Here is a 23,306-nt window from a genome sequence, read left to right as displayed (position 1 = left end):
AGAATAGAAAAATAGAAAAATCAACATTTGTCAGTATGTAAACTTTGCTAAATGGCTAATACTATGTATGCAGCAAATTTGGCATTACAAATATTAACTAGTTAATACAATACCCTTGAGAGGTACTTAGCTATTATTATCATCATCATCATCTCTATGATATTGACAGGGAAATTAAGACAGACAGATTAAGTGACTTGTTCAAAGCCACATGATGAGACAGAGTCTGGACTAGAACCCAGATCTCTTAAATCTTAATTCCAGACCCACATCTCTAGACCACACTGCCCCTTAAGATGAAGAAGGATTAAGAGACAATGAAGGAGAAAATGAACAACTGTGGGGTCCCATGCAGAGCAGATAAAGCACAGGACCAATGTGGTTGCAAGCTGAATCTGAATCCTGTTTATTACAAGCTTTCTTTTATAGTTTTTCTCAACATTACATAACCCAATTAGGCTATAATCACACATCTACCGATTGGACAAGAAGGAGAATCATGTGTTTATCACATGTATAGCCCCACACCGATTGGTTCAACCGTTCCTTACATAAGGCCATGATTTGTTTACCTCATCTTATATAATCCTAGACCACCAGGGGGCCTTACATAAGGCCATGATCATTTTATATAATCCTAGACCACCAGGGGGGCCTTACATAAGGCCATGATTTGTTTACCTCATCATATATAATCCTAGACCACCAGGGGGCCTTACATAAGGCCATGATCATCTTATATAATCCTAGACCACCAGGGGGGCCTTACATAAGGCCATGATTTGTTTACCTCATCTTATATAATCCTAGATCACCAGGGGGCCTTACATAAGGCCATGATCATCTTATATAATCCTAGACCACCAGGGGGCCTTACATAAGGCCATGATTTGTTTACCTGGCAAGTGTCCCATCGTGACCCTTACCTCCTCATGGAACTTTTCATTAGGTTGGTGTAGGGATGATACATCCCCACACCTCCCCCCTTTTTCTTAAATAAGGCCTATAGGAGGGTCCAACTAACATTAGGACAATTACTAGCCACCTGACTACTTTTTTTGAACCTATAAAACTGACGACAGGTGACATTTAACAACTGGGAAATATATGGAGAACTATTAAAAATCATAACATTACATAAATACCCACGAAAACCATTGGGGATCCGATGGGGTGGCCATGAACAAGCAAAAAGGGATTTTTGGCCAGTTTGGTTTGCCCAGGTGACCCAAACATTTTGTCGTGGGTTAACAAAAGGTACAGCAAGTCCGGTGCCGCGGGGTCGTCGTTTGGCTTCTGCATGGCGGCGTCCAGTGGCCGGTGCGTGGACACGTTATTCCGTCCAGTGCACCCAATCGCGCAGCCCCACAAACCACAACGAGGACAGGGGGTAGCTACATCATTCGCCGGAGGGATCTTATCCGGTGGTTTTTTCCTATATGTCCTTTTAAAGTTAGATAAGCCTGGCTCCGCCATTCTTTTCAACCTATTCCGCAACTGCTCACCCTGCCCCGGGAACTCCGCCCGGAACTCTGGGGTACAAACATCATTGGTGACAGGAAAGCTGGGCTGGTTCAGGGCTCGCAATGTGTGGGACTGCGGGGGATGGCTCTCACCGGCCAAATGGGACAACTGATTCAGCATGTCCTGTAGCTGAAGGCCCTGTTTGTACATTCCCGCGTTTCTGCCCCCATTTCAACAAACGGGACAACGCGTCAGAGGGAAGCTTCTCTCCCCGCTTTTCAGCGATGCGTAATAAAAAATCATGCACCATCTCCTCCTCTGCAGACAAAGCAGAGCCCATTTTATTAAATGCAGCCGCTCACCTGTGAGCTCACGAACGTCTCTCTCGGATGACCAGGAGCCGGTATCCTCCGGTACCTCCTGCCGCAGCTGCCACCTCCGCCTTTTCTCACCGAACGCTTCAGTCGGCTGTGAGCTCACGAACGTCTCTCTCGGACGACCAGGAGCCGGTATCCTCCGGTACCTCCTGCTGCGGCTGCCACCTCCGCCTTTTCTCACCGAACGCTTCAGTCGGCTGTGAGCTCACGAACGTCTCTCTCGGACGACCAGGAGCCGGTATCCTCCAGTACCTCCTGCCACGGCTGCCACCTCCGCCTTTTCTCACCGAACGCTTCAGTCGGCTGTGAGCTCACGAACGTCTCTCTCGGACGACCAGGAGCCGGTATCCTCCAGTACTTCCTGCCACGGCTGCCACCTCCGCCTTTTCTCACCGAACGCTTCAGTCGGCTGTGAGCTCACGAACGTCTCTCTCGGACGACCAGGAGCCGGTATCCTCCAGTACCTCCTGCCACGGCTGCCACCTCCGCCTTTTCTCACCGAACGCTTCAGTCGGCTGTGAGCTCACGAACGTCTCTCTCGGACGACCAGGAGCCGGTATCCTCCGGTACCTCCTGCCGCGGCTGCCACCTCCGCCTTTTCTCGCCGAACGCTTCAGTCGGCTGTGAGCTCACGAACGTCTCTCTCGGACGACCAGGAGCCGGTATCCTCCGGTACCTCCTGCCGCGGCTGCCACCTCCGCCTTTTCTCGCCGAACGCTTCAGTCGGCTGTGAGCTCACGAACGTCTCTCTCGGACGACCAGGAGCCGGTATCCTCCGGTACCTCCTGCCGCGGCTGCCACCTCCGCCTTTTCTCGCCGAACGCTTCAGTCGGCTGCCTCGATGTCCAAGCCGAATCACGTCGGGGTCACCATTTGTGGGGTCCCATGCGGAGCAGATAAAGCACACGACCAATGTGGTTGCAAGCTGAATCTGAATCCTGTTTATTACAAGCTTTCTTTTATAGTTTTTCTCAACATTACATAACCCAATTAGGCTATAATCACACATCTACCGATTGGACAAGAAGGAGAATCATGTGTTTATCACATGTATAGCCCCACACCGATTGGTTCAACCGTTCCTTACATAAGGCCATGATTTGTTTACCTCATCTTATATAATCCTAGACCACCAGGGGGCCTTACATAAGGCCATGATCATCTTATATAATCCTAGACCACCAGGGGGGCCTTACATAAGGCCATGATTTGTTTACCTCATTTTATATAATCCTAGACCACCAGGGGGCCTTACATAAGGCCATGATTTGTTTACCTGGCAAGTGTCCCATCGTGACCCTTACCTCCTCATGGAACTTTTCATTAGGTTGGTGTAGGGATGATACATCCCCACAAACAACAAACTCCAGAAATATACTGATTAAAAAGCCCAAGGTGGCAAACAAATATTTGGGAGTTGAAAGCCTCCCACTCCCCCCCAAAAATCACAAAATTAAGAAAGATTTTTATGATTTCTTGAAACGTAGCTCTAGTGGGGACAACACAAAATTAGAAAATTGAGTAACTTTTTAGCTTCTGAACCTTAAATAACATTGACTGGATAATGAAACCACCACCAACACATAGCTATTGCAGATTTACAGAAGAAACACTCAAACTATATATCTACAAATTATTTTTAAAACTCTCAGAAAAAAACAGATTGGAAAAATAATCCTCAGAATAACATTAAGAGCCAAGAATATAACAAGATACAGTGTGCTGAAATAATATGCAGTAAATCAGCTGAACATGAACTCCCAATGCAGTCCTGGGTCAAAAGGAATAATGCAATTCTTGGTTGTATAAACAGAGGAATATCAAGTAGGAGTAGGAAGGTTATATTACGTCTGTATTTGGTTCTGATGTGATCACTGCTGGAATAGTATGCCTAGTCCTGATATCCACACTTCAAGAAGGATGTTGATAAATTGGAGAGGGTTCAGAGAAGAGCCATGAAAACGATTAAAGGATTGGAAAACATGCCTTGTTGTGATAGACTTAAGGAGCTATGTTGTTTATCAAAAATAAGTTTAAGGGGTGGCTTAATCACAGTCTATAAGTAGCTACATGGGGATCAGAAATGTGATAATATATGGCTTCTGAGTCTAGCAGACAAAGGTGTCACTTCTAATGGCTGGAAACTGAAGCTAGACAAATTTGGACTAGAAACAATGTGCAAATTTTTAACGGTGAGGGTAATTAACCATTTGGGACAATTTATCGAGGGTTATGGTGGATCCTGCATGACTGATCATTTTAAAATCAAGATTGGATGTTTTTCTAAAAGATACGCTCTAATTCAGCCACAGTTATTGAACTAGAAGCAGGAATTAATTCAGGGAAGCCTGTGGTCTGTGTTATACAGGAGGTCAGAGCAGATGATCACAGTTGACCCTTCTGGCCTTTTAGATCAGAAAAAATGTGTTTCTGATCTTAAAAATAAAAAGAGAGAAAATTAAAGAAAGATGAAAGCCCGCCCACTGCCTAAATACAGGCAGTGCAAACAAGGTAAAGTCTGATTGACAGGCCTCATGAAAGGACATTTGATCTGATGTGACTCCCAAGCTTCTGTATATTCTAATAATATTGGAATGCAGCTAACCTCATATCAGGTTTGACAGCTTTTAATAGAAGTTGAAATATACGTATCTGTGTCTGCTTCCTTTTGCAACAGATGCTAATTTAAATAACAAATGCCTTATCATGTAGTTCTTCCTGTGTATCAGTGCCTTGAAGTGAAGGGGCAAAGGCACACTCTGTAGTCCAAATAATTGTCCTTATGATCATAGCCTTTCTGATTACTAGGCTGAGGTGGAACCTATAAATAGAGGAACACAAACAAGTTGAACTGGAATATACCAAGTTCAGTTACGTCCATTATGTTAACTGAATAAAGTTCAAGGAGGCAATGGACCAAATTCTTTTCTCACTTACAATGGTACAACCCTAATAAAGTCTATGGAATTATACTGGCGTAACAGAGAGCATAATTTGGCACAGTACATTTAACCTACTGTACTAATGGCCAGCAGCTAGTCCTCAGGAGAGTAAAAATTGACAGCAGAGTAACTGCATATACCAACCACAAGCTAGCTGGATCTCATGTGCCAAAGTGTGTGCTCTAGGTGTAAGTGCGTACACTTCAGTGTGTGGCTACTGTGTCTCAAAGACACTCTTACAGCCCATCAGAACATTTTTTAGTACCTTTAATTAGCCTGTTTTCCAAAAATCCTTGCAAACTCAGTGGTTTATGTAGCAACTCTGTTCCCAGTAAATAAAAAAAGTAGAGCTTTCTGGGCCCACTTTAACTCTCCAGGATGTCTGTCTCAACAGCTCCATTCAACTTGTTCTGCTCACTGCTTCATGCCAATTACAGTGAACTAGCTCGCTGCTCAGTCTCAATTACAATGAAGACATTTAATTTCCTCTTTGATTTCCCTACAACAACAGATTGCAACTTGTGGCACTTCAAGTAGTTTTGGTAGCTCATTTAATACACACTGAAACCTGAATATCTGATGATTGTGTTCCCCAGCACCAGCTCATTGCAATAAAGGATGAAGAGAAGAGATGCAATTTCCAGAGCATGAGAATCTGAACATGATTACTGCTGGCAGAAATCTTGTTTTGTCTCATAGTCTTGGGGTACAGTTAAAATCTTTCATGAATGATTAATGAACTATAGTCAAATCAATGAAACTTTGTCCTGAATGTATCCATAACCTACTCAGGTTGGGGGTGGAGGTGGCAGAACAGGCCTGGCCCTTGTAATTTGCGACCGTTGAAGTATTGAAACTGAGCAATTCATCTAACGTACTGTGGCTAGTTTTTCAACTTTCTTTACATGAGTCACCAAAGTGATTTTTTACTTTGCTGTTTCTTATCCAGCAGTAAAGTTTAAATTCAGTGGGCCAAATGCTGAGACCAGGGCCGACGAGGGCGGGGGGGGGAGGAAGCGGGTACAAATTACGGGGGCCTGGCGGTCCGGAAGGGGGTCCGGGGCCCGGCTTCCCACCCCTCTCGTCGGCCCTGTTTAGCCGGTCCGCCCTTGCTGGGGGGCCTGAAAAAAAATTTTACCGGGTCCCAAACCCGCTCTCAGCAGCCCTGGCTTGAGACCCTTATTTATGTTGTGTCCCTTACTCTGTGACTATGAGAGGAGTAAGATTTTACTCACTGTAAGTAAGGGTATCTGAGTCTGTACCATAATTGATTGTTTAATTATTTATCAACAGAAAAATTAGAATATTAAGCCAAAACACCCACTGTATTTTTTTATAGTGATAAATCATGAAGGTCTTCAAATTCTCTCAGTGACAAATTCTCTCAGTGAGAAACTTTAGTTTCTCAGTCCTTATTCTTTTAACCAACGCAATCACTTACTTTCAGGAATTATTTAACATATTCTCATCTTCTTTCTTGATGGATGATGAGTTGTCCTCAGTAAAGTTGTTAACGATGTAAAATGAAATGCAAATTAAATGGCACAATCAAAATCAAACTATTAAAAATAGTGGAGCAGGCAATAGGTGGTACTAAATACTACCCTTTTCCTTGTATCATTAAGCAGATAATACTGGCATATTTAGAAGCATGATAAATCACAGAGCTGTTCTTATAGTCTCATTGGTAGAATGTTATACAGTCAAGCAACAAATGATTTGCCTTGTACAATTTCTTCTGCATCATACCAACTTGACCCAGGTGAGAGGGGGAAATTTGTTAGAAGCTTCAAATGAAAAGCAAATTGAAATTTTCAATAATTGTATTCAAAAATATTTTCAAATGGTCATTGCAAACATTTATTTCTGTGAGAGGGAGCCCCAGCAATCTAAAATGGTCTGCAACTGTTCGCTTGCTGGAATACAGGAAGCTTTCCATGCTTTATTTTCCCTGCACTCTGCAGTCTCTCTCCGTCTCACAGTCTCAGAGGGAGTTATTCTCAGGTCACAGATCAGCATGGAGGCAGCAGCATCCTTAAAGAGGCTCAGAGAGGAATGTGGAACCTGAAGGTCAGCAATGGTCCTCTCCTTTTTTTGGTTCTTTCTACCCTGCCTGCTCTCTGGACTCATTCTGCTCCCGAGAAAGGGCCACCACTTGGGATCACCTTTCCAAAGCTGGCAACAGGCAGATGGGCTGACCTCAGTAGGGTCCTCGAGGGCCAGCCTGGAGGACTGGATGCAGGTGCAGTCAGGGAGCAGGAGATATGAGGCATTCAGATATCACCTTGATGAGCACAGTATAAGAACATAAACAATAGAATAAAGAGCCCCGTTGTCCAGCCCATCTTCATCCTTCAGCCATCTCTGCTGAGCTCAGCCTGTGTCTAGGCTTGAAGGGAAAAGAGCCAGCCCTTTTCCTCTCTCAAAATAGCCCCTGTTCTTGGGAGTTAGGGAATGGAAAGGGTACTAGACATGCCTCTACTCCCCTATAGGTATCATTTAGAATGGTCAGAGACCCATCTCCCTCTCCTCCTCTTAGCCATAATGGCAGTGATTGAAGAGACTGCATGACTCCACTGTAACCAGTATGCCCATCTGCACCTCCTGACCAACAGAGCGATAATTGGCTTAGTCCTTAGGGCACTTTTCTCACAGCAAAGGTTTTGTCCAACAACGATGTGCCAGAAGAGAGAGACTTGTTCTGGTGGTGTCTATTCTAATACACTGGAAGGCGCAGTGCCTGTTGTCCATCAAGGCAGTCCATCTTGCGGGATCTCTGAGTGGACTGGCTGATATGTCGGGAGCTGTGTCCAGGAAAGTGGGTCTTAACCCCAAAGACTTTTCAGACAGTGTGCTCCCAATGGGACATCTCCAATAGCGTATATTAGAAAATATCAGATTCCTCAGATTCTGTTTCTTGTACTAGAAACTGCAAGCCTATGCCATGGGCATGTTCTTATTTAGCTTGAGAGGCCCACTGACATACAGCATTCCACCCCTTCCCATTCATTCGCTGGGTCCTGCAAAAGGTTTAGGCAAAGAAGGAAACTTTCATCCTGACCAGACTGTCCTGGTGTTTGGGACATGGGATATAGAGTTTCCTTGGTTTCCACTGACAATACATCTGGTGACAGATAGCACTCTAGGAAAAACTCATCTCATATCCTGGTTCCCTGATATTCCTGATGTGGCAAAGTCATTTGACCAGAGTACCTGTCACCAATCCCAAAAGCATCCCTATCTAGAACAAGCCACTATACCTGGGACAAGTTGAACTACCAATACACAGGATGGACAGCCAGCTCTTAATCCATCCCTCCGGTCCTAGAATGCCTGCCGGGGTGCTCAGAAAGGGCGCACCCCTTAGTATCTTAAAAGAATAAGCATCAGGGATCCTCTAGAATGTTTTCGAATAGGCTGTCACTTGCTAGTCATCCAAGTTTTTGAGGGTAATAAAAATAGCTGTGCTATGCTGAGACCAATTGTGTTTGTGTGGCAGCTTACAGTAGTGCTCTCCAAACTACCTTATCCAGCTTTTAAGCCCTGAGTATTGGGCTCCTTGTTCTAGCATTCCCCTTAATGGATATTTATTCTTATTTCTATCGGTAGCATCCAGTGGATTTCTATTAGGGTAACACAAATCGCCAGTCAGGATTGAGAGCCCATTATGCTAGAAGTTGTATAAACATATAGGCAGATGTGGACTATTATATGTGCCAGACAGGTGAGTGATCTGGCTGTGAATCACAAGAAGATGCCTGTTCCTAATCATTCCTAACAACAGGGTCTAAGGATAGTCCTTTCTTTATTCCTATTGTAAACTCTAGTTTCCACTGGAGCCAAATCTTTAACCTTCCTTCATTCTCTTCTCATCCATCTACTCCAAAGGAAGCCTCATGGCACTCTCTTGATGATAATCAGGGCTAGTGAATCGTTACGCAGAGGTCAAGATTTTTAGACTCTTTTTAAGGGATCAGAAAAGGGGAATGGCTTCCCAGTAAAATGACAGATTTGTGGCTAGTTTTGTATATGACAGAAGCCTACATAGCCAGACTCACGTAGCCACTAGGTATTAAGGATCGCTCCACCAGAAGGATGGCTCTCATCAACAGTGAGAGTGTCAGCCTCCATTACAGTGTGGAAATTAACATATCTGTGGAGACTTTCAGACAACGAGTTCTGGGAATCATAGCCCAAGACACTGTCACCTAATTCTCCACAGTTAGTATGCCACCCAGTGATGATAACATGTAATGCTAGGCTTTACCCATTGTAGATTAGCGACTCCCCACTCACAGAAATGAAGATTTAGGTGTTGTCTTGTAAACTAAGTTGGGCAGAGGTAGATGACCAGTTTGTAAGCCCCACCCGAGTTATAGTTTGGAATGATATTTTAAGGTTGTAGTCTGTTGAGTTGTGTGAGATGCTAAGAAAGTTATCAGCTGTAGCTGAGAGGCAGGCCATAGGGACAGAGGGCACAAGTTCCCTGACAACCGAGGCAGAGTTACCTGTATACAAATAATCAAGGATGTGCAGCCCATTCCAGGTTGGTCGTGCCCCTGAGCAGAAATTCGGTTTTGGTCTGTCAAGTTACTGTGCAGCAAGCCAGAGCTCACCACAAAATAAGACTGAAACCTTCCTTTTCTCCCATGGGAAAAGAAGCTTTGTACTCCTGCCTGAACCCTAAGGATCCACTCCATTGTTCTCACTGCTTATACCCTGCATGTCAAGGCGACTTATTGGGTTTCCCTTTTCATCCTGACAACACAGCTTTTGATTGGCTAGAATGGTTTCTGATGAACTGCACAAGTCACTTCCTTCCCACCAAATGCTGAGCATGTTGCCTCCAGGGCACTCCACCCCTGACAGCCTCAAAAGCCAAACATCAATCTGAGAACTATTTCAAAACTAAACTGATAATTGCAAAGGGAAAATTCATATTTAACACTCCGCCCCTTGACTCTAAATACCACTTAACCATGTGCTTCTGTTGTGCCATCTCGCTAATCCTAAAAGAGAGGGCACAAACTAAACATATACAATTATATTATAGTCAAGGCCTTAAAATGTATTATCAGAACATTATAGATTTTATCTTAGCTTGCAATTAGTTACTGTGCTGAAGCCATGAGTCAAGCCACTTGAAATGATTCAAGTGTGGGAAAGAATAATAATAAAGAGGCAAGCTAGCTCAGTGATAGGCTTGTGGGTCCTATTGAATTTGAAAGGCTATGATTTCTATTCCTAGACCCATCAGTTAACATAATAACAAGCACCATGCTTCCCCACCCCATTCAAGGACTTGTACTAGGCAAGAATTGAGAGCCAAAACAGCAACAGGTCAATCCTGTACAGTGTAGTTAAAAGTTGCCAGGAAATTATCATGGCAGTACTCTTGAAAAGCCTGCCGCCGCTCTGGCCGTCTTTGCTAAATTTATAATTGTAGCTACAGGCTCCATCGCAAAAGGAACCCAATATATGATGTTTGTTTCTGTGGCAAGAATGGGAGGAGACTAATGGTAAAGGAGGGGGTAGGATTTGGGGGGAGGGGGAAGAAAATCAAGCCTTGCAGGGTTTTCAGAGACCTGCAGAAAATCATCTAAATAGAGTAGTTCATACCTCAGATACTGTGCACTGCTTTGACAATCCTCTGGTTTATGGCGTACTTAACAAAGTCTTCTTACATTTACTAGACTGGAATGTCCATTTTACTAGACGCTTTCTGCTACTTTACTAGTACTTTAAAATTTGGACACGTGACAGAAATGTGTGTAACACATTTTTTAAGTGTTGATTGCGCTCGTAATTTTAAAGTCAGAATATAAAATAAACATCTCTGCCCTTTCTTCCAGCAGGCAGCACAGAGATCTGCTCTCCGCGTTCTGTCTGACAGGTACATTTTGTCATTTTTATGAACTATAAATTGCTTTATGAAACGTTGAGCCCTATTTATTGTGGCATATAACTCATAATCGGATTTTGTCCCCAAAGTATCTGTGAATTGGGATGTTAAACATTTTTGCATGCTTGGATTTGTCATGCATGTGTGGAGTTTATTACTGCAAAAATCACAGTCTTGTTGTATTTCATACAGAATATGCAGAATCCCTTGTTGTGATACCAAGCGAGAGATAAGAAACTTACTGGAGAAGGCATGAATGATGCAGTAAATTCTGAGCTTTAGAGTATGCTGAGATATATTTCAGCTCATTTTTCAGCAATAAGTACTTCATTTATTTAGAGATGTTCTCTTTTGACTTTTTCCAGATTCTTTCATTGGGAATTACTCTTGTTTTGTTGAGATTCTCTCAATATTAATTTATGAGGGGTTGGCTTTTGGCTGGGGGGGGAGGGGTATTTATTTTATTTTTGAACACTAATTGGTGCTTTAGGCAGAAAAACAAGGGAACAAACACTGATATTCTTACTCCATTTTTACTCAGTCCTTTCTCAGGCAAAATCCCCATTGACTTTAGCAGGAGTCTTGCCTAAATAAGGAATTCAGGATTCGGGCCATAGTAAATATTATAGTTGGGCTGTAGATCAGTACAAGTATTTACCCTAAATGACTGTTCTGAAAGAGGATTGATTGAAATATAAGGTAGCTTTCTAAGGCAGTCCTGATTTTTTTCCTCTCGTTTTGGAAATGGTGAAGATTGTACATTTTAGTGCCTATGAAAAAGAACTAGCAGATTTACATTTATCCACAGATGAGGTACTGTGTCATGCAGGCTGACACAAAGTAAATTTCCCCATGCCTCTTTGGCAGCCACCTCTACTCCATCTAGCCCACTCTCCCCCCTCCTCCCTGGGAATAAGCAGTAATTGACTCAGTAAGCCAGCTCAGTCTAGGGCTTCTCCAGAGCCGAGCCTGTCACTTAGGCTGAATTATATGTTGTGCATGGGTGAATAACGTTTCTCGATGCCCTGAAGCAGAGACGGCCAAAATTATCCCTCCTCGATATACAAACACTTTTTTGTTTAGATTTTTTTTAAAAGAAGAAAAACTTTATCCTAGCAAGCTGAGTGCAACAGCCAGGCTGTGGGCTAAGTCGTGTCCTCAGATGTTGGGCATGGAAGGCACACAGATATCGGCCATATTTGGCCAGAAAGCAGGCAAGAAAAAAAGCCTAAGCAGCATCATACCCCTATCCCCGAATACATGTAAGCTCTTCCACATAAACAAGATGTCTTTTGGGTTCTGTGGGTATTTGGAGGTATGGCCACAGGGAATGGGAGGAGCCAGAGATGACTATTTCACTCTGCCTCATTCCCCAGCTAAACTGTGAAAATGCCTGCAGAATTGCTCAGGGGAGCAGCCGTGCAGGCTAGCTGCGCTGAATACGTACCCAGGGGATTCAGGCAGCTTTGTACTTGGCACGGCTAACCCATGCCACCGTTTGCCACTGCCCATGCTTCCCCTGCTACATTATTATTTTTAGCATGCTAGCTTCATGAAAACTAGCTTGAGTATGTCTGTGCGAGCTGGGAATCACACCCCTAGCTCCAAGTGTAGGCGAACCCTTAGAGATAAGTGCTATGACACGAGTGAACGTATTTAGGATTTCCTCTTTCATTACCAGAGACCAAGAATGGCTGAGTGGTTAGGGTGCTAGCCTGGGGCTTGGTAGACATGAGCTCAGTTCCCTTCTCTGTCAGACTTACTATGTGACCTTGGGAAAGCTGCCAAGGGTGTGTCTCCACTGCAGTGCAGGGTGTGACTGCAGCCCTGTAGACAGACCAGAGCTAGCTTTGATCTAGCTAGCTTGAAAGACGATAGCAGTGAAGCTGTGGCAGCACAGGCTGTACAATCCCATCCCAGGCAGCCCATGCTGCCACAGCTTCCCTGCTATTGTTATTCAGGCTAGCTCAGGTATGTCTATGTGTGCTGCAGCCACACCTCTGATTGCAGTGGAGACAGACCCTCAGTCTCTGTCTGTAAATGGGAATAATAGCACTTCCCTGCCTCATAGGTCCCAGTTGGAGCCAGACCTTGTCACCAATTGGAAAGAAGGCAGCAGGCAGAAATCTGTGCCATACTGGAATTGGTTTACTGTAATGAGTTGCTGGGTTCATACCATTTCCACTCAAGATCCCCGGAAGGGACAGGCAAATTCTCCCACGGTACATTGTGAAAAGAATGGTGCAGTTTATTGAAGTGGTACAGACCATGGCATGTGCTCCCAGAAGTTTTAGCTCACCAAAGGAGTGAGTAGAGCACCAGTAGGAACGCAGGACACTACAGTCCCTCCCTCAGCACTCGACTGTTACTCTGGGGTGTTATTGTTCTCTCTTGTGATAGGCTAACTGGAAGGAAGTAACTCAAAGTTAGGTCACTTGAGTTCATTCTGTAGTAAGGACACACCTAAATGCATTAGAGGATTGTGAGGTGCTACGCTCTATAGTAAGGGGGCCATATGAGATAGACCTTAGACAGATTACTTAAAACTGGGATGGCAACTCTCTGGGTATGTCTGCACTGCAATCCAAGATGTGATTGCAGCTATGGTAGGCATACCAGTGCTAGCTTTAGCCACGTGAAAATTGCTAAAAATAAGTGTAGATGCTGCAGCGTGGGCTGTACAAGCACAATGGCACCCTGGAGACCCGCTCGCACTGCTAGTCCATGCTGAAGCCTATGCCTCCACGTCTACACTGCTACTTTTAGCGGTGCTAGTGCGGGTAAAGCTTGTGCGGGTGTGCCTCCTATCCAAGCTGCAATCGCATTTCTCATTGCAGTACAGGTATACCCTCTGAGTTAGCCTTAGCGTTTTTGGGTGGGCAAAGAGTTTCTTGTTCCCAGACCTATCCTTAAGCTATGATTAGGGCTCTACTAAATTAACAGCCCCGACCGTGAAATCTGGTCTCCCCCCATGAAATCTGGTCTTTTGTGTGCTTTTACCCTATACTATACAGATTTCACAGTGTTTCTTAAATTGGGGGTCCTGACCCAAAAGGGAGTTGCAGGGGGGTCACAAGGTTATTTTTTGGGGGGGGTCGCGGTATTGCCACCCTTCCTTCTGCGCTGCCTTCAGAGCTGGGGAGCGGGAGAGCAGCAGCTGGTGGCCAGACACCCAGCTCTGAAGGCAGCGCCCCACCAGCAGCAGTGCAGAAGTAAAGGTGGCAATAGTATATCATGCCACCCTTACTTCTGCGCTACTGCCTTCAGAACTGGGTAGACAGAGAATGTCGGCTGCTGACTGAAGGCCCGGCTCTGAAGGCAGCAGCGCAGAAGTAAGGGTGGCAATACCATACCATGCCATCCTTACTTCTGCACTGCTATTGGCAGCAGCTCTGCCTTCGGAGCTGGGCTCCTGGACAGCAGCCACTGCTCTCCAGCTGCCCAGCTCTGAAGGCAGCGCCACCACCAGCAGCAGCACAGATGTAAGGGTAGCAGTACCGCAACCCCCACTACAATAACTTTGTGACCTCCCCACACAACTTCTTTTTTGGGTCAGGATCCCTATAATTACAACACCCTGAAATTTCAGATTTAAATAGCTTAAATCATGAAATTTACGATTTTTACAGTCCTTTGACTGTGAAATTGACCAAAATGGACCTTGAATTTGGTAGGGCCTTAGCTATGATCCAGGAAAGTGCTTAAACATGTAATTTGAAGCATATGAATAGTCCTGTTGCAGTCAATAAGACTACTCATGGGCTCCAAGTTACACACATGTCTAAGTTCTGTGTTGGACTGAAGCCCTCATCTGTTAGACTATGTTGCTTCTCACACTGTAGAGTTCCCCACATAGGCTGTTTATCAAAGGAGCAACTCAGCTGGCTTACAGCCAGAAGGAATGCAGTATGGCAACTCTGGTGGCAGCGTAGGGAAGCCTTGACTCCCTCTGAGCTGCAAGTTGATCTGGATCCCATCAGAAAGCCAGGGCACTGTGGTTGTGGGTTGCACAAGGCACAAAGGAGGACCATGCGTTCAGGATCATTCAGTGACAAACTTTCAGCTTCAGAAATATTTTCACTTTGGCTACATTTTTCAAGACTATCCTGCAAGGAAAAGAGCCAGAGTCATCTTTCTCATCAATGAAAGCAGATATCAGCCTTGCCATTGATGCAGAATCAGGTTATCCCACAGCTGCAAGCTCCACAGGCTCTACAGGGCAGCCAAGGGTGACTGTTGGTATATTTTAGGGTAGAAAATATCTAGAACTAGCGTATCCTAACCCCTCTGATTATAACATGCAATAAGAGAGAGTGCCTAAAATGTATCTTGGTTTTCGGCATTACCTGCTGCAGCCGTTCTGTTTCGCATTAAAGAAAAAGGAATCTAAAGGCTCGAGAGCTTTGTAAAGATTTGGAGTGAATAGTAAGAATGGGGATTTCTGGAAATCTGGGGTTCAAATTCACTTCTTTTCACTTGGGAGTTAAATATGTTGGTATCAGTTGAATTCCAAGTGAATATCTTTTCACATCACAGAACTTTAACGTGATTTGCCACATTTTGGTCATTGCCATTCTTTGTTTAGGAACATTCCATGATAGGACTCTTAGGCAGGGGTTGTAAGTCACAACTGAGGGGCATGGCAAAATTACATAAGAAGATGGAAGAGAGCTGGCCTAGAGAATTCTAGCTATTGGGTCACACATAATCAGCTTTTCACATTGGGGAGTATTAAAATTATCCTAGCATTCAGGAAATGAGGCTCAGTGGGGGAAGGGAAAGGAGAAAGTGGTCTTCTCTCCCAGAAAATGTTAGCAGTTTCCTATCAGCTGTAGTTTATGTTTCTTGCCATACCACAGCCAAACATATGCCCATACCCACTGGTCCACTCCTCACCCTTCTCAAAAGTAGTCCTAGTGACATTTGAGGAGGCGAAAGAGAATGAAAGTTCTAGTTAAGAGAAATAATTGTACTTATAAAATATCTTTAAAATCTATTTGCTGAAAGAGAGAAAAGTAATTCTTTTAACCTTTTATGTATTCCCTCCAGCTGCCAGCTTCTTTTCACTATAGTTTGCCATGAATTTATGTGTGGATAATTACTGTGTATGTGTGTGGTGCGTTGATATGCTCTTCTGTATATTAGTAAGGAAGAGACAGGCATGGTTGCTTTCTGGCAATGTGAAGAATATGCAAAGTGCTACTGGGAAGTAGAGTGTCTATGTGTGTAGCATATGAAGTGCCTCAGCATATGATTAACCTCACTGAGTATGTAGTAAATAGTAGATAACCGTGATCAAAAAAGTATTCGTGTGATTTATCAAGCTGAGCAACTGTGCATTTTGCAGTGAAGCAGGAGGTCAATCCTGAAATCTAGGGCAAGTAGAGCAATAGGAAATTGCAGGGACTAAGAAGTTAATCATACCCTTGGACTGCTTCCATCTGTTTTTGAAAGACAGAGTCAGTACAGTGCTAGCAAGGGTGCTTCACTGCACCAGATCAGGAATTAATTTTTTCAGTGAATCTTCAAATATCATTTGCAGTAACATGGGCTTATAAAAATGTAATTTAATTTCATGAGGATAAATCATATAGGACAAGAAGTGTGGGGTTTTTTTTAAATGTGTGTATCTAAAAAGAAGCAGCAGCAAAAAACCAGGAGGAAAACAGACATTAACAGTATGAAACTTGGAGGATATAAATGGTCTTGTGGTTAAATTGTGCGTGTAATCGTCTTTGAAAAATCAGCTTGCAACTGGGGGAAACTTACATTTTTATGACCTTTTGAGGTATATTTTTCAGTAACCTATCTGCCCATCTTGCATCAGCTTGGGTCAAAGGGGCATTTACTTAAAGTATTGTTGAACTGCTGCTCTGAACAATGACTCCCATGTATCAGGACTAAATGGTTGTCTGTGGCCAACTGGGTTATTAATGAAGAGAAAATATAATTCCGTAATTTCTTTATCAGTTTTGACATTTCTCAGTGTATTTCATTGAACCTTAATATTACACTCCCTTTGGACAATGACATTCCCTTTGGGCACTGAACATGTTATAAAACAAAGGGGATTTTCACTTTCATAATGGCTCCAGTAAATGAAATTACTCCTCCCATTGGAAGGGGTAGGGGGCATAATTAATTAATGATATTAAGCTGTTCTTTGGGATGACCTCAGCAGAGAGCTAAATGCATAGAGAAGCTATGTATTATGAATTATATGTTGTGCTATTTTTAGTGTTGGCATGAAAGTGAAATTTTATGGAGACATTATTTACCTATTTGTGGCAGCTTGGAGAAAGGCCTGAGGTTTGTACAGTACTAATAGCATGAAATCAGGAGCCATGCAATTCACCTGAACATCCCACTTTGACTACCACCAGTTCTTTAATTTTGAAGTGAAATTTCAAACTTGAGTGCCTAAATAAGTACCCTTATTTTCAGACATGAAGTAACTCTAATAGGAAGTCAGTAGTGCTGAAGTATGAATTCAGGTGCCTAACTTCAGTCACACAAGTTTGAAAAATTCAGACTTGGTGTTTGTGACACATCATAATGACAGTACTGGAGATCCGTAGAACAGGTATAGCATGCATAGCAGAAGTTCAAATTTCTCTTCTGTGGACCAACTCTCCATGGGGCAGATGCAGGGCCGGCTCCAGACACCAGCTTAACAAGCAGGTGCTTGGGGCGGCCAAGGGAGAGGGGCAGCACCTGCGGCAATTCGGGGATGGCAGGTCCCTCACTCCCTCTAGGAGCGAAGGACCTGCCGCTGAATGCTGCCGCCGATCACGGCTTTTTTTTTTTTTTTTTTTTTTTTCAATTGCCGCCGCCGATCGCGATCGCGGCTTTTTTTTTTTTTTTTTTGCTTGGGGCGGCAGAAATGCTGGAGCCAGCCCTGGGCAGTTGGAGGGGTATGTTCCACCCCTGCCACTCACACACACACACACACCAATCCACACACTATACTACAGTTAGTCAAGAATTAGCCAGTCAGATCAGGTATACAGGTATCATCCAGCTTTTCTGATTACGCACTCACTCCACTCCATTTGTTTCCTTTTGAGAAAGTTCAGAAGCCTGCTCTGAAATTCTGGTTCACCCGTTGGTTTAATTTATTTTTCTTTGTTTTGTTTTTTGTTTTTGTTTTGTCATTAGGCTGCTGAGGCTTTTTTATTTTACTTTTGAGAACGGCATTTTCTCCATTATTCTTATTTTTGTTCTGTCTGTCTGCTGCTGCTGTTGCAACAATGGAGGAGGAGGAGAAGCTAGAAACTCTGCATGGCTGGGGGAGAGAAGTACAACTCAGGTGGAGGCCACTTCCATTAGAGGTTTGTGGCTGGACTGAATGCAGGCCAAGAACTCCTATCCTATGACGGCAGCTTCTTGCTGCCCAAACAGGAGTATGTGCATCAGCCAGCTCTTTACTTTTAGCTGCCAGCCTAGATGATTCTTTAGCAATGCTACACAGGAGGATCAGAACTGTGGCCAGTTTCTTTGCAGGCAGCAGGAGGTGAGTAGGCACAAAGAAAGACAGACCCTGGTCCCTAAGGTTATTGCATGGTTGAATCAGGCCTACTGCATTTCTTTTAGGTGATATGGGCCCTATTCTGATACACTCCTCTCCCCCAGTGAAATTTCAGCACTGAAGATGCCCCACCTCTCAAAGTCCAGACACCCTCTCCATTTTCTCACAGCTGTTTTGCTTTGGAACAAGCTACAGGAAATCCTTCTCCACCCCCTCCTGTCCTATCTGTACTGTAGGCTCTGACTTAGAGGAGGATCATGTTGATTTGCATTCAGGCAGGGACACTCTTTCTAGGTGTTTGAACAGCCACCCCCTTATACCTCCGATCCCCATGGGTGCTGTCTCTGTACACATAATAATAATAATTAATAATCTGCCTTGGAAATTTATCCACCTTCTCCCAAAGCCTATCTGAGGATCACTAATAATAACTGGAATTACCTGGTCAAGTATGTAGTTGATACCTTCTGTGGATATTTAGAACATTTCGGAGGGGGTAAGTCTCTCTCTGAACACACTTCTGATAAGAAACTGATATTTGCTTGCTGGAAAGTCTCATTCTCCAAATCCCTCCAGAAAGGTAGACTCCCCTAGGAATAGCCATATAGCCTCATGCATTGAATCTTCCACCATCCCCCCTGGAAGCAAACAGTTTGCTTACAGACACTCAATAAAAAGTGGAAAGAGCACTCGATTAGTCCACCGGCATCAGCCATTAATGCCTCCTACATTTTTAGGGTGGCTAGCAGTAGCCCAGACAAAGTTAGTTACACAGTATATGCCTCACATATCCTGGGGCCACTATTATAGGATGGTCTTGCTACAGTCCTATAAGATTGTGTCAGTCATACTCCCCAAGAAGTCACATAAATTATTTACCTAGGGAAACATGCAGATAACACCTCAAATGATATCTTGAAGGGTTTCATTAAATGTTTGGCTATCCAGGTCCATGACTAAGAAAGCATTGATGGGTAAGATATTTCTGAGACTAGATAAAGCTCATGGCTAGGCCTTTCTCTGGTTCACACTTCTTGGGTGCCCTCAATGTTGCTGTCACGGGACAAAGCGGTTTCCCCCTCCCCTCCCTTTTGGACGGCCCAGGCAGGAGTCTAAGAATAAATCCTCTCAACCTATTTTGTCCTTTCAAAAGTCTCTGGTCAAGATTTGAACATTCAAATCTAAACTTGGGAAATAGTTACTTCCACAAGCCCTTTGATTCCTCCAAACCGTCACCCAAAACCAATAAGACTGGGGGGGGGGGAAATATTGCTGCAGACAGATTCCAACTCCAGCTCTTCCTTCTCTGTTACCCTGTTAGAAGGGAGACTTCTCTTCCTGCCAGCATGATGCCATGTTACAGAGGATCATTGAATGCTGGCAATCATATGACAGGGTTATCCCACATAGTTTTCAGTCTCCTCTTTCCATGTGGTCATTTTCTTCATCTCCCACCTTCCAGTAAAAAGGACTCACTTCCTCCAAATGTTGCCTCAAAATATGGCTATTGGGACAGTGTTCCAGTTCAGGGAATGAAGATGTGGTTTGTACCAAGAGGAACTTCCAAAGTAGGAGCCTGGCCCTGCATTCCTTACACACCCAAAACTCTCACTCAAGTCCACAGTAGTTTTGGGAGTGCATGGAATGCAAGATCAGGCCATAGGTTGGAGCTGGTTAAAGAAGGAACACACTGTCGCTAGGCACTTGAAAGGTCTGTTGTGCAGGCATCAGGAGGAAGATATATGTTTATATACTTTGAAACCAGCATTCATCAATCAGTTTTGTGTGCAAAACTTCTGGTTTATCGAGTTAGAGTACATCAGTGGGAAGCATTTTTTCATGGAATTGTGGAATATAAATAGAAAAACTGGCAGGGTTTTGGTTTAGTTTGACTGGGTGGAGGGGGAGAGGGATTACATAAAATCAAAGCTTAAATCATTAATTTTAAATGTTTTGAATTGTAGCTCATAGATTACCCTGAGCAGTGTGCATTAGTAACATTTCTTACTTTACAGTAATTTGAACTCCATATTAAAGTTAAGGGACCCAGATTCTCAGCTGGTATAAGTTGAAGTAGCTCCACTGACTACAGTGGAGAGTTTTCACCGGCTGAGAATCTGACTCCAGAAGGTTTGCAACATTTCCAATTTTTAAAAAGCACATTGCTGAATTTATTCAGAAGATTGTACAAGTGAACATTTAAAGTTAAAGTATTAAATGTGCAATTTTGTCCTCTGTCATTAATTAAATAATGAGGCACTGTACTACAGTCAAAACTGTTCTCAGTGTTCCCTAGAACAGAGGTCTCTCCTTTTCTTGTGCAGTTGGAATGTTAGTGAGATTCACTTGAGATAGTTACTGAGCATAAAAGGCACTCTGCTTTATTTATAGAGTCGCTTGGAAATTATCCAGGGGAATGGTTTGCCATCAGAGAATGCAGATTTGATTAAACTGGAATCTTTCGCAGAGACAGTTTAATTTCGACTAAAGTCTGATGGAACCCAGGCAGGGTTACAATGGAACCCTCCTCTCAGGCAAATTTTGAATCCTGCCTAATTCCGTGCCAGCTCCTCGGTAGCTCACCTGGTGGGTTACCGATGAATATAGGCTTCCAGGCTCCCAGATCTTCAGCCACCTGCCTGATGTGTGACGGGAAGCGAAGACCATGGAAGCCCTGGGAGCTACCAAGCTCGGATGGTCCCGGCTCAGCGGGCTTCCAGACTCCTGGCTCCCTGTCAGATTGCTAGGAGGAATTTTATTTTACAATTATCAAAACAAACAATTTATATGTTCCAAAATGAATTTTTTGTAGTCTGTTTCACAGAAAATTTCAAAAATTGTGGTTTTCTTTCCAAATTGGAATGAAACCAAATTTCAAAATTCTGAAATCCTCAGCAAAACAGAATTACTGTTCTCTGCACAGCTCTATTTATTCATAGTGGGGCCTCCTAATGCTGCAGTCAGTGGGTGTGCCAGAGTTTGTTATAAACCTTTGCTTTCTTGTGCTGTTCACTCAGGTGTAAAAATTAGATCTGGTTTGAAATGTGATGTTGAGTCTCCGGTCAGGAATTATTTATGTTTTTGCAACCTGAAAAGAATATGGTTTTGAAATGTAGTAATAAAAAGAAGTAAATAGAAATTACTTTGATTACTTTTTCCCCTTGGTGTATAATTTAAACTATATAATCTGTATATACTAAATTCTGCTGTCTTTGCATACTAATATATCTTTACTTTTCATACTAATATATCTTCTGTATCTGAATGCTGTAAGGACTTGAAGGGTCTATTCTGCTCTTGATGCATGCATATAGCTTCTGTTCATACTTATGGAACTCTGTCTCTCGTACACACACAAAGTGAAGAATAGACCCTTCTGTGTGGAAACACCTCAGCCAAATAATTCAAAAAACTGCACTCCCTTATTATTTATTGATACAGTGGAGTATAACTGTTCCAAATGAGTAAATAGTCTATCAAGAAAAATCTTTTTTTTTAAATCCCCTGGTTCTGATTTACACAATAGATCAAAATGATTCCAGAAAAGTCATCGAGTCCTGCCAAGTAAATCATGCTCTTCCTAATTACCTTTTCAGACACTTTACTGTGCTTTTGTGAGTGTGTGAACTGACCCTGCCCTTATATAGTATACATTGCAAGTTCTGCATTGTTTGAAAACTAAGAGATTACTTCCAACAGTGACAAGGCTGGGTGTTGTATGGGGCCCTCCTGGGAGACCTTTGTTAAACACTCTCTGTACTACTGCATTGTCTCCTTGTCCTTACCCTCTTTCTTTTCCTGCCCTTCTGTGCATTTTAGAGTGAGGAGGGGAGCAGGAGAAACAGATCTTCCACAGTAGCTGGCTTCCCTATGGATCCCCATGTTTTTGGCTCTCCAACCCTCACCTTACTATTTTTCCCTCTTGTTCTCCCTCAGTTTCACTTCGAAGCCTCCCCCTCCTGAGATGTTTGGCTCCCTGATATATCCTTCACTGTTTTTTCTCTTTCTGATCCCCTACTCAGTCATCTCCCTGCTCCTCAGTATCCTTCTGGAGCCCTCCTCCCTGACATGCTCTGCCAATGACCTGCTCCATCAACTGCCCAGACCCGGCTCCCCTGTGCGTGCAGTGGGAGGCAGGTTAGCTTGGCTCATGGTGTCACATTAAACTCTTTTGGAGCCTAGTCAACTCACCACCTGCTGCTGAAAAGTTAATGTGTCCTGCACTGTTAGAGTGAATTGACCTCTTATTTTTTTCTCCCCCTTTAATGATTTTGTGTGAAGCTGGCCCTTCTCCAAGTGCATGACTCATAGCATTGGCTAGAACCAGCTGTAGTGCAACCAGGCTTCCCTACATAGCTCTGCTAATGCTTCTCAGCCTGACCTGCTAACTACCCCCTTTGGAAGTATTGTGCTCCTTCTGGGCAGCGGCTCACTGTTGTGCTGGATGGTGTGGCGCTTTTTATGAGGTGAACACGTGTCATCTCATTTGCCAGATGATATCAGCAGAAATTAATCCAGGTAAATAGTGGTGGATTAACCCACCCTGCCACCTACCCTATTAACTGAAATGACCTTTGACTTCAGACCATGAAGGTGCACACAGGACAATCAATCAGACATGACAATTAGTAGGAATTGTTTATACTTTATAAATCCTCTGTTCTGCTCCCCTGACTATTCACTGCTGACCCACCCTCATAATCCCTTCAAATAGTTATTTATTGAAGTAACTTCCTTTAGTGTCATGAAGTCCCTTGTCTGAAATCTTACAGATTTGATATTGAACAATGACACCACGTGGATTTAAACTGGGATTGTAAATATTTGATTCTTCAGTGTTATTCATCTGAAAATAGACACCAGGACTATTCTAGCTTTGGCCGGGCTGGAATAGTTGCCTGAAGGAAGAAGAGAAATCTTGGAAAATTACCAGCCTCTTTTTAAAGTTCTTTTTAAAGTTCTCAAACAAAAAACCTTTTGTCCTAAAACTTTGCCCTGAAAAGAGTTTCAGTCATGACCTACTATAAATCTCATAGGGCCATTTTAACCCTCACAGAGCTCTGGTTAAATGGCATTGCACCAGACCAAACCTC

The 23,306-nt window shown here is 43.5% G+C and overlaps 1 protein-coding gene across 4 annotated transcripts in view; it reads left to right on the top strand.

The window, feature by feature from the left end:
• Positions 1–23,306, top strand: part of AFF3 (ALF transcription elongation factor 3) — a 455,751-nt gene that overhangs the window by 354,189 nt on the left and 78,256 nt on the right. For 3 of the 4 annotated variants that reach the window (XM_065580880.1, XM_008167381.4, XM_065580879.1), the window contains one exon: positions 10,636–10,676. In XM_065580880.1, coding sequence (XP_065436952.1) covers positions 10,636–10,676 — 41 coding nt within the window. The remainder of the gene's footprint in view (positions 1–10,635; positions 10,677–23,306) is intronic. The other variant, XM_008167383.4, reaches the window with a different exon arrangement.

The sequence above is a fragment of the Chrysemys picta genome, chromosome 1 (assembly GCF_011386835.1).
Source record: "Chrysemys picta bellii isolate R12L10 chromosome 1, ASM1138683v2, whole genome shotgun sequence".
Lineage (NCBI taxonomy): Eukaryota > Metazoa > Chordata > Testudines > Emydidae > Chrysemys > Chrysemys picta.
Note: the sequence above shows the minus strand (reverse complement) of the source record. Positions and strands in the feature narration are given on the sequence as shown.